General features: G+C 51.6%; 1 protein-coding gene across 1 annotated transcript in view; it reads left to right on the forward strand.

Annotated features, from left to right (window-relative positions):
* ambra1b (autophagy/beclin-1 regulator 1b) overlaps window positions 1-15,589 on the forward strand; it is a 78,471-nt gene that overhangs the window by 20,088 nt on the left and 42,794 nt on the right. The window contains exon 7 of the mRNA XM_079253814.1: window positions 13,978-15,485. Within this exon, the coding sequence (XP_079109940.1) occupies window positions 13,978-15,485 (1,508 nt within the window). The remainder of the gene's footprint in view (window positions 1-13,977; window positions 15,486-15,589) is intronic.

Consider the following 15,589-nt stretch of genomic DNA (forward strand, 5'->3'; position numbering starts at 1 on the left):
GTTTAAATGTCTTCCTACCAGACCAGGTCCTCGTCTCAGGCTGTTTAAACGTCTTCCTACCAGACCAGGTCCTCGTCTCAGACTGTTTAAACGTCTTCCTACCAGACCAGGTCCTCGTCTCAGACTCTAAACGTCTTCCTACCAGACCAGGTCCTCGTCTCAGACTGTTTAAATGTCTTCCTACCAGACCAGGTCCTCGTCTCAGACTGTTTAAACGTCTTCCTACCAGACCAGGTCCTCGTCTCAGACTGTTTAAACGTCTTCCTACCAGACCAGGTCCTCGTCTCAGACTGTTTAAACGTCTTCCTACCAGACCAGGTCCTCGTCTCAGACTGTTTAAACGTCTTCCTACCAGACCAGGTCCTCGTCTCAGACTCTAAACGTCTTCCTACCAGACCAGGTCCTCGTCTCAGACTGTTTAAACGTCTTCCTACCAGACCAGGTCCTCGTCTCAGACTGTTTAAACGTCTTCCTACCAGACCAGGTCCTCGTCTCAGACTGTTTAAACGTCTTCCTACCAGACCAGGTCCTCGTCTCAGACTGTTTAAACGTCTTCCTACCAGACCAGGTCCTCGTCTCAGACTGTTTAAACGTCTTCCTACCAGACCAGGTCCTCGTCTCAGACTGTTTAAACGTCTTCCTACCAGACCAGGTCCTCGTCTCAGACTCTAAACGTCTTCCTACCAGACCAGGTCCTCGTCTCAGACTCTAAACGTCTTCCTACCGGACCAGGTCCTCGTCTCAGACTCTAAACGTCTTCCTACCGGACCAGGTCCTCGTCTCAGACTCTAAACGTCTTCCTACCAGACCAGGTCCTTGTCTCAGACTGTTTAAACGTCTTCCTACCAGACCAGGTCCTCGTCTCAGACTCTAAACGTCTTCCTACCAGACCAGGTCCTCGTCTCAGACTCTAAACGTTTTCCTACCAGACCAGGTCCTCGTCTCAGACTGTTTAAACGTCTTCCTACCAGACCAGGTCCTCGTCTCAGACTGTTTAAACGTCTTCCTACCAGACCAGGTCCTCGTCTCAGACTGTTTAAACGTCTTCCTACCAGACCAGGTCCTCGTCTCAGACTGTTTAAACGTCTTCCTACCAGACCAGGTCCTCGTCTCAGACTCTAAACGTCTTCCTACCAGACCAGGTCCTCGTCTCAGACTCTAAACGTCTTCCTACCAGACCAGGTCCTCGTCTCAGACTCTAAACGTCTTCCTACCAGACCAGGTCCTCGTCTCAGACTCTAAACGTTTTCCTACCAGACCAGGTCCTCGTCTCAGACTGTTTAAACGTCTTCCTACCAGACCAGGTCCTCGTCTCAGACTCTAAACGTCTTCCTACCAGACCAGGTCCTCGTCTCAGACTGTTTAAACGTCTTCCTACCAGACCAGGTCCTCGTCTCAGACTGTTTAAACGTTTTCCTACCAGACCAGGTCCTCGTCTCAGACTCTAAACGTCTTCCTACCAGACCAGGTCCTCGTCTCAGACTGTTTAAACGTCTTCCTACCAGACCAGGTCCTGACTCAGACTCTAAACGTCTTCCTACCAGACCAGGTCCTCGTCTCAGGCTGTTTAAACGTCTTCCTACCAGACCAGGTCCTCGTCTCAGACTGTTTAAACGTCTTCCTACCAGACCAGGTCCTCGTCTCAGGCTGTTTAAACGTCTTCCTACCAGACCAGGTCCTCGTCTCAGACTGTTTAAACATCTTCCTACCAGACCAGGTCCTCGTCTCAGACTCTAAACGTCTTCCTTCCAGACCAGGTCCTCGTCTCAGGCTGTTTAAACGTCTTCCTACCAGACCAGGTCCTCGTCTCAGACTGTTTAAACGTCTTCCTACCAGACCAGGTCCTCGTCTCAGACTCTAAACGTCTTCCTACCAGACCAGGTCCTCGTCTCAGACTCTAAACGTCTTCCTACCAGACCAGGTCCTCGTCTCAGACTGTTTAAACGTCTTCCTACCAGACCAGGTCCTCGTCTCAGACTCTAAACGTCTTCCTACCAGACCAGGTCCTCGTCTCAGACTGTTTAAACGTCTTCCTACCAGACCAGGTCCTCGTCTCAGACTGTTTAAACGTCTTCCTACCGGACCAGGTCCTCGTCTCAGACTGTTTAAACGTCTTCCTACCAGACCAGGTCCTCGTCTCAGACTGTTTAAACGTCTTCCTACCAGACCAGGTCCTCGTCTCAGACTGTTTAAACGTCTTCCTACCAGACCAGGTCCTCGTCTCAGACTGTTTAAACGTCTTCCTACCAGACCAGGTCCTCGTCTCAGACTGTTTAAACGTCTTCCTACCAGACCAGGTCCTCGTCTCAGACTGTTTAAACGTCTTCCTACCAGACCAGGTCCTCGTCTCAGACTCTAAACGTCTTCCTACCAGACCAGGTCCTCGTCTCAGACTCTAAACGTCTTCCTACCAGACCAGGTCCTCGTCTCAGACTCTAAACGTCTTCCTACCAGACCAGGTCCTCGTCTCAGGCTGTTTAAACGTCTTCCTACCGGACCAGGTCCTCGTCTCAGACTCTAAACGTCTTCCTACCAGACCAGGTCCTCGTCTCAGACTCTAAACGTCTTCCTACCAGACCAGGTCCTCATCTCAGACTCTAAACGTCTTCCTACCAGACCAGGTCCTCGTCTCAGGCTGTTTAAACGTCTTCCTACCGGACCAGGTCCTCGTCTCAGACTGTTTAAACGTCTTCCTACCAGACCAGGTCCTCGTCTCAGGCTGTTTAAACGTCTTCCTACCAGACCAGGTCCTTGTCTCAGACTGTTTAAACGTCTTCCTACCAGACCAGGTCCTCGTCTCAGACTCTAAACGTCTTCCTACCAGACCAGGTCCTCGTCTCAGACTCTAAACGTCTTCCTACCAGACCAGGTCCTCGTCTCACTCTAAACGTTTTCCTACCAGACCAGGTCCTCGTCTCAGACTGTTTAAACGTCTTCCGACCAGACCAGGTCCTCGTCTCAGACTGTTTAAACGTCTTCCTACCAGACCAGGTCCTCGTCTCAGACTGTTTAAACGTCTTCCTACCAGACCAGGTCCTCGTCTCAGACTGTTTAAACGTCTTCCTACCAGACCAGGTCCTCGTCTCAGACTGTTTAAACGTCTTCCTACCAGACCAGGTCCTCGTCTCAGACTGTTTAAACTTTTTCCTACCAGACCAGGTCCTCGTCTCAGACTCTAAACGTCTTCCTACCAGACCAGGTCCTCGTCTCAGGCTGTTTAAATGTCTTCCTACCAGACCAGGTCCTCGTCTCAGACTCTAAACGTCTTCCTACCAGACCAGGTCCTCGTCTCAGACTCTAAACGTCTTCCTACCAGACCAGGTCCTCGTCTCAGACTCTAAACGTCTTCCTACCAGACCAGGTCCTCGTCTCAGACTCTAAACGTCTTCCTACCAGACCAGGTCCTCGTCTCAGACTCTAAACGTCTTCCTACCAGACCAGGTCCTCGTCTCAGACTCTAAACGTCTTCCTACCGGACCAGGTCCTCGTCTCAGACTCTAAACGTCTTCCTACCGGACCAGGTCCTCGTCTCAGACTCTAAACGTCTTCCTACCAGACCAGGTCCTCGTCTCAGGCTGTTTAAACGTCTTCCTACCAGACCAGGTCCTCGTCTCAGACTCTAAACGTCTTCCTACCAGACCAGGTCCTCGTCTCAGACTCTAAACGTCTTCCTACCAGACCAGGTCCTCGTCTAAGACTCTAAACGTCTTCCTACCAGACCAGGTCCTCGTCTCAGACTCTAAACGTCTTCCTACCAGACCAGGTCCTCGTCTCAGACTGTTTAAACGTCTTCCTACCAGACCAGGTCCTCGTCTCAGACTCTAAACGTCTTCCTACCAGACCAGGTCCTCGTCTCAGACTCTAAACGTTTTCCTACCAGACCAGGTCCTCGTCTCAGACTGTTTAAACGTCTTCCTACCAGACCAGGTCCTCGTCTCAGACTCTAAACGTCTTCCTACCAGACCAGGTCCTCGTCTCAGACTGTTTAAACGTCTTCCTACCAGACCAGGTCCTCGTCTCAGACTGTTTAAACGTTTTCCTACCAGACCAGGTCCTCGTCTCAGACTCTAAACGTCTTCCTACCAGACCAGGTCCTCGTCTCAGACTGTTTAAACGTCTTCCTACCAGACCAGGTCCTCGTCTCAGACTCTAAACGTCTTCCTACCAGACCAGGTCCTCGTCTCAGGCTGTTTAAACGTCTTCCTACCAGACCAGGTCCTCGTCTCAGACTGTTTAAACGTCTTCCTACCAGACCAGGTCCTCGTCTCAGGCTGTTTAAACGTCTTCCTACCAGACCAGGTCCTCGTCTCAGACTGTTTAAACATCTTCCTACCGGACCAGGTCCTCGTCTCAGACTCTAAACGTCTTCCTTCCAGACCAGGTCCTCGTCTCAGACTGTTTAAACGTCTTCCTACCAGACCAGGTCCTCGTCTCAGACTCTAAACGTCTTCCTACCAGACCAGGTCCTCGTCTCAGACTCTAAACGTCTTCCTACCAGACCAGGTCCTCGTCTCAGACTCTAAACGTCTTCCTACCAGACCAGGTCCTCGTCTCAGGCTGTTTAAACGTCTTCCTACCGGACCAGGTCCTCGTCTCAGACTCTAAACGTCTTCCTACCAGACCAGGTCCTCGTCTCAGACTCTAAACGTCTTCCTACCAGACCAGGTCCTCATCTCAGACTCTAAACGTCTTCCTACCAGACCAGGTCCTCGTCTCAGGCTGTTTAAACGTCTTCCTACCGGACCAGGTCCTCGTCTCAGACTGTTTAAACGTCTTCCTACCAGACCAGGTCCTCGTCTCAGGCTGTTTAAACGTCTTCCTACCGGACCAGGTCCTCGTCTCAGACTGTTTAAACGTCTTCCTACCAGACCAGGTCCTTGTCTCAGACTGTTTAAACGTCTTCCTACCAGACCAGGTCCTCGTCTCAGACTCTAAACGTCTTCCTACCAGACCAGGTCCTCGTCTCAGACTCTAAACGTCTTCCTACCAGACCAGGTCCTCGTCTCACTCTAAACGTTTTCCTACCAGACCAGGTCCTCGTCTCAGACTGTTTAAACGTCTTCCGACCAGACCAGGTCCTCGTCTCAGACTGTTTAAACGTCTTCCTACCAGACCAGGTCCTCGTCTCAGACTGTTTAAACGTCTTCCTACCAGACCAGGTCCTCGTCTCAGACTGTTTAAACGTCTTCCTACCAGACCAGGTCCTCGTCTCAGACTGTTTAAACGTCTTCCTACCAGACCAGGTCCTCGTCTCAGACTGTTTAAACTTTTTCCTACCAGACCAGGTCCTCGTCTCAGACTCTAAACGTCTTCCTACCAGACCAGGTCCTCGTCTCAGGCTGTTTAAATGTCTTCCTACCAGACCAGGTCCTCGTCTCAGACTCTAAACGTCTTCCTACCAGACCAGGTCCTCGTCTCAGACTCTAAACGTCTTCCTACCAGACCAGGTCCTCGTCTCAGACTCTAAACGTCTTCCTACCAGACCAGGTCCTCGTCTCAGACTCTAAACGTCTTCCTACCAGACCAGGTCCTCGTCTCAGACTCTAAACGTCTTCCTACCAGACCAGGTCCTCGTCTCAGACTCTAAACGTCTTCCTACCGGACCAGGTCCTCGTCTCAGACTCTAAACGTCTTCCTACCGGACCAGGTCCTCGTCTCAGACTCTAAACGTCTTCCTACCAGACCAGGTCCTCGTCTCAGGCTGTTTAAACGTCTTCCTACCAGACCAGGTCCTCGTCTCAGACTCTAAACGTCTTCCTACCAGACCAGGTCCTCGTCTCAGACTCTAAACGTCTTCCTACCAGACCAGGTCCTCGTCTAAGACTCTAAACGTCTTCCTACCAGACCAGGTCCTCGTCTCAGACTCTAAACGTCTTCCTACCAGACCAGGTCCTCGTCTCAGACTGTTTAAACGTCTTCCTACCAGACCAGGTCCTCGTCTCAGACTCTAAACGTCTTCCTACCAGACCAGGTCCTCGTCTCAGACTCTAAACGTTTTCCTACCAGACCAGGTCCTCGTCTCAGACTGTTTAAACGTCTTCCTACCAGACCAGGTCCTCGTCTCAGACTCTAAACGTCTTCCTACCAGACCAGGTCCTCGTCTCAGACTGTTTAAACGTCTTCCTACCAGACCAGGTCCTCGTCTCAGACTGTTTAAACGTTTTCCTACCAGACCAGGTCCTCGTCTCAGACTCTAAACGTCTTCCTACCAGACCAGGTCCTCGTCTCAGACTGTTTAAACGTCTTCCTACCAGACCAGGTCCTCGTCTCAGACTCTAAACGTCTTCCTACCAGACCAGGTCCTCGTCTCAGGCTGTTTAAACGTCTTCCTACCAGACCAGGTCCTCGTCTCAGACTGTTTAAACGTCTTCCTACCAGACCAGGTCCTCGTCTCAGGCTGTTTAAACGTCTTCCTACCAGACCAGGTCCTCGTCTCAGACTGTTTAAACATCTTCCTACCGGACCAGGTCCTCGTCTCAGACTCTAAACGTCTTCCTTCCAGACCAGGTCCTCGTCTCAGGCTGTTTAAATGTCTTCCTACCAGACCAGGTCCTCGTCTCAGACTCTCAACGTCTTCCTACCAGACCAGGTCCTCGTCTCAGACTCTAAACGTCTTCCTACCAGACCAGGTCCTCGTCTCAGACTCTAAACGTCTTCCTACCAGACCAGGTCCTCGTCTCAGACTCTAAACGTCTTCCTACCAGACCAGGTCCTCGTCTCAGACTCTAAACGTCTTCCTACCAGACCAGGTCCTCGTCTCAGACTGTTTAAACGTCTTCCTACCAGACCAGGTCCTCGTCTCAGACTGTTTAAACGTCTTCCTACCAGACCAGGTCCTCGTCTCAGACTGTTTAAACGTCTTCCTTCCAGACCAGGTCCTCGTCTCAGACTGTTTAAACGTCTTCCTACCAGACCAGGTCCTCGTCTCAGACTGTTTAAACGTCTTCCTACCGGACCAGGTCCTCGTCTCAGACTGTTTAAACGTCTTCCTACCGGACCAGGTCCTCGTCTCAGACTGTTTAAACGTCTTCCTACCAGACCAGGTCCTCGTCTCAGACTCTAAACGTCTTCCTACCAGACCAGGTCCTCGTCTCAGACTGTTTAAACGTCTTCCTACCAGACCAGGTCCTCGTCTCAGACTCTAAACGTCTTCCTACCAGACCAGGTCCTCGTCTCAGACTCTAAACGTCTTCCTACCAGACCAGGTCCTCGTCTCAGACTGTTTAAACGTCTTCCTACCAGACCAGGTCCTCGTCTCAGACTCTAAACGTCTTCCTACCAGACCAGGTCCTCGTCTCAGACTGTTTAAACGTCTTCCTACCAGACCAGGTCCTCGTCTCAGACTGTTTAAACGTCTTCCTACCAGACCAGGTCCTCGTCTCAGACTCTAAACGTCTTCCTACCAGACCAGGTCCTCGTCTCAGACTGTTTAAACGTCTTCCTACCAGACCAGGTCCTCGTCTCAGACTCTAAACGTCTTCCTACCAGACCATGTCCTCGTCTCAGACTCTAAACGTCTTCCTACCAGACCAGGTCCTCGTCTCAGGCTGTTTAAACGTCTTCCTACCGGACCAGGTCCTCGTCTCAGACTCTAAACGTCTTCCTACCAGACCAGGTCCTCGTCTCAGACTCTAAACGTCTTCCTACCAGACCAGGTCCTCATCTCAGACTCTAAACGTCTTCCTACCAGACCAGGTCCTCGTCTCAGGCTGTTTAAACGTCTTCCTACCGGACCAGGTCCTCGTCTCAGACTGTTTAAACGTCTTCCTACCAGACCAGGTCCTCGTCTCAGGCTGTTTAAACGTCTTCCTACCGGACCAGGTCCTCGTCTCAGACTGTTTAAACGTCTTCCTACCAGACCAGGTCCTTGTCTCAGACTGTTTAAACGTCTTCCTACCAGACCAGGTCCTCGTCTCAGACTCTAAACGTCTTCCTACCAGACCAGGTCCTCGTCTCAGACTCTAAACGTCTTCCTACCAGACCAGGTCCTCGTCTCAGACTCTAAACGTTTTCCTACCAGACCAGGTCCTCGTCTCAGACTGTTTAAACGTCTTCCGACCAGACCAGGTCCTCGTCTCAGACTGTTTAAACGTCTTCCTACCAGACCAGGTCCTCGTCTCAGACTGTTTAAACGTCTTCCTACCAGACCAGGTCCTCGTCTCAGACTGTTTAAACGTCTTCCTACCAGACCAGGTCCTCGTCTCAGACTGTTTAAACGTCTTCCTACCAGACCAGGTCCTCGTCTCAGACTGTTTAAACTTTTTCCTACCAGACCAGGTCCTCGTCTCAGACTCTAAACGTCTTCCTACCAGACCAGGTCCTCGTCTCAGGCTGTTTAAATGTCTTCCTACCAGACCAGGTCCTCGTCTCAGACTCTAAACGTCTTCCTACCAGACCAGGTCCTCGTCTCAGACTCTAAACGTCTTCCTACCAGACCAGGTCCTCGTCTCAGACTCTAAACGTCTTCCTACCAGACCAGGTCCTCGTCTCAGACTCTAAACGTCTTCCTACCAGACCAGGTCCTCGTCTCAGACTCTAAACGTCTTCCTACCAGACCAGGTCCTCGTCTCAGACTCTAAACGTCTTCCTACCAGACCAGGTCCTCGTCTCAGACTCTAAACGTCTTCCTACCGGACCAGGTCCTCGTCTCAGACTCTAAACGTCTTCCTACCGGACCAGGTCCTCGTCTCAGACTCTAAACGTCTTCCTACCAGACCAGGTCCTCGTCTCAGGCTGTTTAAACGTCTTCCTACCAGACCAGGTCCTCGTCTCAGACTCTAAACGTCTTCCTACCAGACCAGGTCCTCGTCTCAGACTCTAAACGTCTTCCTACCAGACCAGGTCCTCGTCTAAGACCCTAAACGTCTTCCTACCAGACCAGGTCCTCGTCTCAGACTCTAAACGTCTTCCTACCAGACCAGGTCCTCGTCTCAGACTGTTTAAATGTCTTCCTACCAGACCAGGTCCTCGTCTCAGACTGTTTAAACGTCTTCCTACCAGACCAGGTCCTCGTCTCAGACTGTTTAAACGTCTTCCTACCAGACCAGGTCCTCGTCTCAGACTGTTTAAACGTCTTCCTACCAGACCAGGTCCTCGTCTCAGACTCTAAACGTCTTCCTACCAGACCAGGTCCTCGTCTAAGACTCTAAACGTCTTCCTACCAGACCAGGTCCTCGTCTCAGACTGTTTAAATGTCTTCCTACCAGACCAGGTCCTCGTCTCAGACTGTTTAAATGTCTTCCTACCAGACCAGGTCCTCGTCTCAGACTGTTTAAACGTCTTCCTACCAGACCAGGTCCTCGTCTCAGACTGTTTAAACATCTTCCTACCAGACCAGGTCCTCGTCTCAGACTCTAAACGTCTTCCTACCAGACCAGGTCCTCGTCTCAGACTGTTTAAACGTCTTCCTACCAGACCAGGTCCTCGTCTCAGACTCTAAACGTTTTCCTACCAGACCAGGTCCTCGTCTCAGACTGTTTAAACGTCTTCCTACCAGACCAGGTCCTCGTCTCAGACTCTAAACGTCTTCCTACCAGACCAGGTCCTCGTCTCAGACTCTAAACGTCTTCCTACCAGACCAGGTCCTCGTCTCAGACTGTTTAAACGTCTTCCTACCAGACCAGGTCCTCGTCTCAGACTGTTTAAACGTCTTCCTACCAGACCAGGTCCTCGTCTCAGACTGTTTAAACGTCTTCCTACCAGACCAGGTCCTCGTCTCAGACTGTTTAAACGTCTTCCTACCGGACCAGGTCCTCGTCTCAGACTGTTTAAACGTCTTCCTACCGGACCAGGTCCTCGTCTCAGACTGTTTAAACGTCTTCCTACCAGACCAGGTCCTCGTCTCAGGCTGTTTAAACGTCTTCCTACCAGACCAGGTCCTCGTCTCAGACTGTTTAAACGTCTTCCTACCGGACCAGGTCCTCGTCTCAGACTCTAAACGTCTTCCTACCGGACCAGGTACTCGTCTCAGACTCTAAACGTCTTCCTACCAGACCAGGTCCTCGTCTCAGACTGTTTAAACGTCTTCCTACCAGACCAGGTCCTCATCTCAGACTGTTTAAACGTCTTCCTACCGGACCAGGTCCTCGTCTCAGACTCTAAACGTCTTCCTACCGGACCAGGTCCTCGTCTCAGACTCTAAACGTCTTCCTACCAGACCAGGTCCTCGTCTCAGACTCTAAACGTCTTCCTACCAGACCAGGTCCTCGTCTCAGACTCTAAACGTCTTCCTACCAGACCAGGTCCTCGTCTCAGACTGTTTAAACGTCTTCCTACCAGACCAGGTCCTCGTCTCAGACTGTTTAAACGTCTTCCTACCGGACCAGGTCCTCGTCTCAGACTGTTTAAACGTCTTCCTACCAGACCAGGTCCTCGTCTCAGACTGTTTAAACGTCTTCCTACCAGACCAGGTCCTCGTCTCAGACTCTAAACGTCTTCCTACCAGACCAGGTCCTCGTCTAAGACTCTAAACGTCTTCCTACCAGACCAGGTCCTCGTCTCAGACTGTTTAAATGTCTTCCTACCAGACCAGGTCCTCGTCTCAGACTGTTTAAATGTCTTCCTACCAGACCAGGTCCTCGTCTCAGACTGTTTAAACATCTTCCTACCAGACCAGGTCCTCGTCTCAGACTCTAAACGTCTTCCTACCAGACCAGGTACTCGTCTCAGACTCTAAACGTCTTCCTACCAGACCAGGTCCTCGTCTCAGACTGTTTAAACGTCTTCCTACCAGACCAGGTCCTCGTCTCAGACTCTAAACGTCTTCCTACCAGACCAGGTCCTCGTCTCAGACTCTAAACGTCTTCCTACCAGACCAGGTCCTCGTCTCAGACTGTTTAAACGTCTTCCTACCAGACCAGGTCCTCGTCTCAGACTGTTTAAACGTCTTCCTACCAGACCAGGTCCTCGTCTCAGACTGTTTAAACGTCTTCCTACCAGACCAGGTCCTCGTCTCAGACTGTTTAAACGTCTTCCTACCGGACCAGGTCCTCGTCTCAGACTCTAAACGTCTTCCTACCGGACCAGGTACTCGTCTCAGACTCTAAACGTCTTCCTACCAGACCAGGTCCTCGTCTCAGACTGTTTAAACGTCTTCCTACCAGACCAGGTCCTCGTCTCAGACTCTAAACGTCTTCCTACCAGACCAGGTCCTCGTCTCAGACTCTAAACGTCTTCCTACCAGACCAGGTCCTCGTCTCAGACTCTAAACGTCTTCCTACCAGACCAGGTCCTCGTCTCAGACTCTAAACGTCTTCCTACCAGACCAGGTCCTCGTCTCAGACTCTAAACGTCTTCCTACCAGACCAGGTCCTCGTCTCAGACTGTTTAAACGTCTTCCTACCAGACCAGGTCCTCGTCTCAGACTGTTTAAACGTCTTCCTACCAGACCAGGTCCTCGTCTCAGACTGTTTAAACGTCTTCCTACCAGACCAGGTCCTCGTCTCAGACTGTTTAAACGTCTTCCTACCAGACCAGGTCCTCGTCTCAGACTCTAAACGTCTTCCTACCAGACCAGGTCCTCGTCTCAGACTCTAAACGTCTTCCTACCAGACCAGGTCCTCGTCTCAGACTCTAAACGTCTTCCTACCAGACCAGGTCCTCGTCTCAGACTGTTTAAACGTCTTCCTACCAGACCAGGTCCTCGTCTCAGACTCTAAACGTCTTCCTACCAGACCAGGTCCACGTCTCAGGCTGTTTAAACGTCTTCCTACCAGACCAGGTCCTCGTCTCAGACTCTAAACGTCTTCCTACCAGACCAGGTCCTCGTCTCAGACTCTAAACGTCTTCCTACCAGACCAGGTCCTCGTCTCAGACTGTTTAAACGTCTTCCTACCAGACCAGGTCCTCGTCTCAGACTCTAAACGTCTTCCTACCAGACCAGGTCCTCGTCTCAGACTCTAAACGTCTTCCTACCAGACCAGGTCCTCGTCTCAGACTGTTTAAACGTCTTCCTACCAGACCAGGTCCTCGTCTCAGACTGTTTAAACGTCTTCCTACCAGACCAGGTCCTCGTCTCAGACTCTAAACGTCTTCCTACCAGACCAGGTCCACGTCTCAGACTGTTTAAACGTCTTCCTACCGGACCAGGTCCTCGTCTCAGACTCTAAACGTCTTCCTACCAGACCAGGTCCTCGTCTCAGACTCTAAACGTCTTCCTACCAGACCAGGTCCTCGTCTCAGACTCTAAACGTCTTCCTACCAGACCAGGTCCTCGTCTCAGACTGTTTAAACGTCTTCCTACCAGACCAGGTCCTCGTCTCAGACTCTAAACGTCTTCCTACCAGACCAGGTCCACGTCTCAGGCTGTTTAAACGTCTTCCTACCAGACCAGGTCCTCGTCTCAGACTCTAAACGTCTTCCTACCAGACCAGGTCCTCGTCTCAGACTCTAAACGTCTTCCTACCAGACCAGGTCCTCGTCTCAGACTGTTTAAACGTCTTCCTACCAGACCAGGTCCTCGTCTCAGACTGTTTAAACGTCTTCCTACCGGACCAGGTCCTCGTCTCAGACTGTTTAAACGTCTTCCTACCAGACCAGGTCCTCGTCTCAGACTGTTTAAACGTCTTCCTACCAGACCAGGTCCTCGTCTCAGACTCTAAACGTCTTCCTACCAGACCAGGTCCTCGTCTAAGACTCTAAACGTCTTCCTACCAGACCAGGTCCTCGTCTCAGACTGTTTAAATGTCTTCCTACCAGACCAGGTCCTCGTCTCAGACTGTTTAAATGTCTTCCTACCAGACCAGGTCCTCGTCTCAGACTGTTTAAACATCTTCCTACCAGACCAGGTCCTCGTCTCAGACTCTAAACGTCTTCCTACCAGACCAGGTACTCGTCTCAGACTCTAAACGTCTTCCTACCAGACCAGGTCCTCGTCTCAGACTGTTTAAACGTCTTCCTACCAGACCAGGTCCTCGTCTCAGACTCTAAACGTCTTCCTACCAGACCAGGTCCTCGTCTCAGACTGTTTAAACGTCTTCCTACCAGACCAGGTCCTCGTCTCAGACTGTTTAAACGTCTTCCTACCAGACCAGGTCCTCGTCTCAGACTCTAAACGTCTTCCTTCCAGACCAGGTCCTCGTCTCAGACTCTAAACGTCTTCCTACCAGACCAGGTCCTCGTCTCAGACTCTAAACGTCTTCCTACCAGACCAGGTCCTCGTCTCAGACTCTAAACGTCTTCCTACCAGACCAGGTCCTCGTCTCAGACTCTGTGAATGTCTAAAACCTCAACCACCAACAACTGAGGACTGTATTATTGTATAAAAGATCTATACCATTGAAAAATTCTCTGTTTCCTAACTTTGCAGATAGAAACTTTTTACAGAATTTGGTCCATGTGGTGAGAAGATGTTAATCCTTTTAGATCTGACTTTCTGCCAACACTGCTGTGGTCCATTGACTCAAATGCTCATGTAAATAATGCAGAGGTAATTTAGCTTCCCTGCCACCCGTGCCACTCAATGTTAAAAATTCTATGTTAAAAGTTATGGATTAAATCATAATGCATAATGTAATTTGTTTAATTTGCTTTGCATTGTAAGTCGAGTTAAAATAAAAAAAAATAAATAAAAAAAAAGAATTTCTAAAATAACATCACAAATAGCGCTCTCCTCTTGTCTGTTCCCTACGTAATGTGTATCGGTGCAGGTACATCTATAAGCAAGTCGCAAATGATTTGTATATCATTAGAATGTATGTTTTTAGTTCCAAACACAACAAAGCCGTTCCAGCATTATAAGTAGAGTCTTATGCACTATTGAGAGATATCTGCAAACTGTGTTTAAATGTCGGCCTGTTCAGGAATCTGTACTGTGGATTCTGACTGCAATCCCGTCATTTTAATAAGGCAGTCACAGACAGCTGCGTTATTTTATTTTATACTTCCACAACTTTCAGGCCTGTTTTGTGCGTATGCCAGCTTTATAAATGAGGTCCCAGGTCCTCTTATCTGACTCTCTGAACATCCTCTTGTCCTCAGAACGAGGATGACTCGGAGGTTCCCATGGACAGCGTGGAGATGCCAAACTTCCGCCAGCGCTCCTTTCTTCCGTCTCAGCCGGTCCGTCGTACACCCATCCTCCACAACTTTCTACACATCCTGTCTTCTCGCTCTCCGGGGGCCCCCGCGGGGGCCGAGCAGCCGCCACCTCTGGGAGAGAATGGGGGCAGCATGGTGGAAACTTCCAGCATGCCTCTGGCTCAGTACCCCAGCTCCGTACATGCCCCTCCCTATCCTGGCTGCACCCAGCACCTGGGGATGGTCTGCCTCTGCAGCCGCTGCTCTGCAGGCCGTCCCCCTTCGCTGGCTGCAGATGGACCTTCCATGACTCTGTCCGACCCCAGGATTACCTCCAACACTCCCATGTCCTCGTCCTCTGGGTTCTCCTCGGCCCGAACAGAACCCAGACCTCGGTCGGAGCGGCCCTCCGCTTTTACCTCCCTGTACTACAGTACTGGTACTTCTCTGAACCCCGTAGTCCCCACCAGCATGGAGTCCATCCCCGCCCCCAGACCGGTACCTGACTGGACCCGCAACCTGCTGAGCATGAGGGAGGGTGGCGTGAGTCCTAGCATGCTGCCGCCCCGTACGTCTTCGTCTTCCTCCGTCAGCCTCCTGTCTGTCCTCCGCCAGCAGGACGGATCTTCCCACTCCCCTGTCTACACCTCCGCCACCGAGGGTCGGGGCTTCCCGCAGCAGGGGGAGTCCCGGGACGCTGCCAGTACCAGCAGCGGGCACCATCCATTCTGGGATGGTTCCCGTGGCAACACTGCGTCTTTCCGGAATGTTCTGCAGTGCAACCTGAACCGGTACTTCCTGGAGATAGACCGCATTGAGATGGACCCGTCGCTGGGGGGCGGGATCGCAGATGGGGGCCAGGAGCCCAGCCAGGAGCTGCTCAACAACAACATGGACCCGGACAGACCCGAGGCGTCTTTGTCCTCTTCCTCCTCTCCGACCATTGTCAACTACCAGCCTCCTGTCCCTCCTCCCCCCTCCTCCCACAGCCTGGAGAACAACGTGCCTCCCCCTGCCCCTCCAGGCCACCTGAACCGCTGCCGGGCCTGTCACAACCTGCTGACCTTCAACCACGACTCTCAGCGCTGGGAACGCACCAGCCAGACTTCTGCCACCTCCGCCTCCAACCTGGAGACTTCCTTGTCCTCCTCTTCCTCCTCCTTCCCTTCATCATCTTCTCCATGGCAACCTGAGGACAGCAGGAGGACTCTAGAAGCTCCGACACAGAACAGGAGGATGCACCCAGAGTCCAGCGAGCGGCCCCCTCCCCCTCCAGGAGGAGGAGCCGTTGCCTTCCCTCTAGCCATGCCCCCCCAGGCTACAGAGCAGACCGTGGGTTTGGTGTACAACCAGGACACGGCTCGGTGGGAGAGGGTCTACCGCCAGGCCAGCACCCGGACCCCAGAAGCCCCAGAGGCCTTAAGCCAAGAAATGCCTGTTGACCCCCCAGACGAGGACTCCCTGAGAAGGTACGTGCACCACCCGTCCATAACATGTCCGCTGTCCCCGACACTGTCCATGTCCTGTCTAATGTCCGCAAGCTGTCCACTACCTGTTCACAAGCTGTCTGATA

This window comes from Telmatherina bonti (assembly GCF_933228915.1).
Source record: "Telmatherina bonti genome assembly, chromosome: 2".
NCBI lineage: Eukaryota > Metazoa > Chordata > Actinopteri > Atheriniformes > Telmatherinidae > Telmatherina > Telmatherina bonti.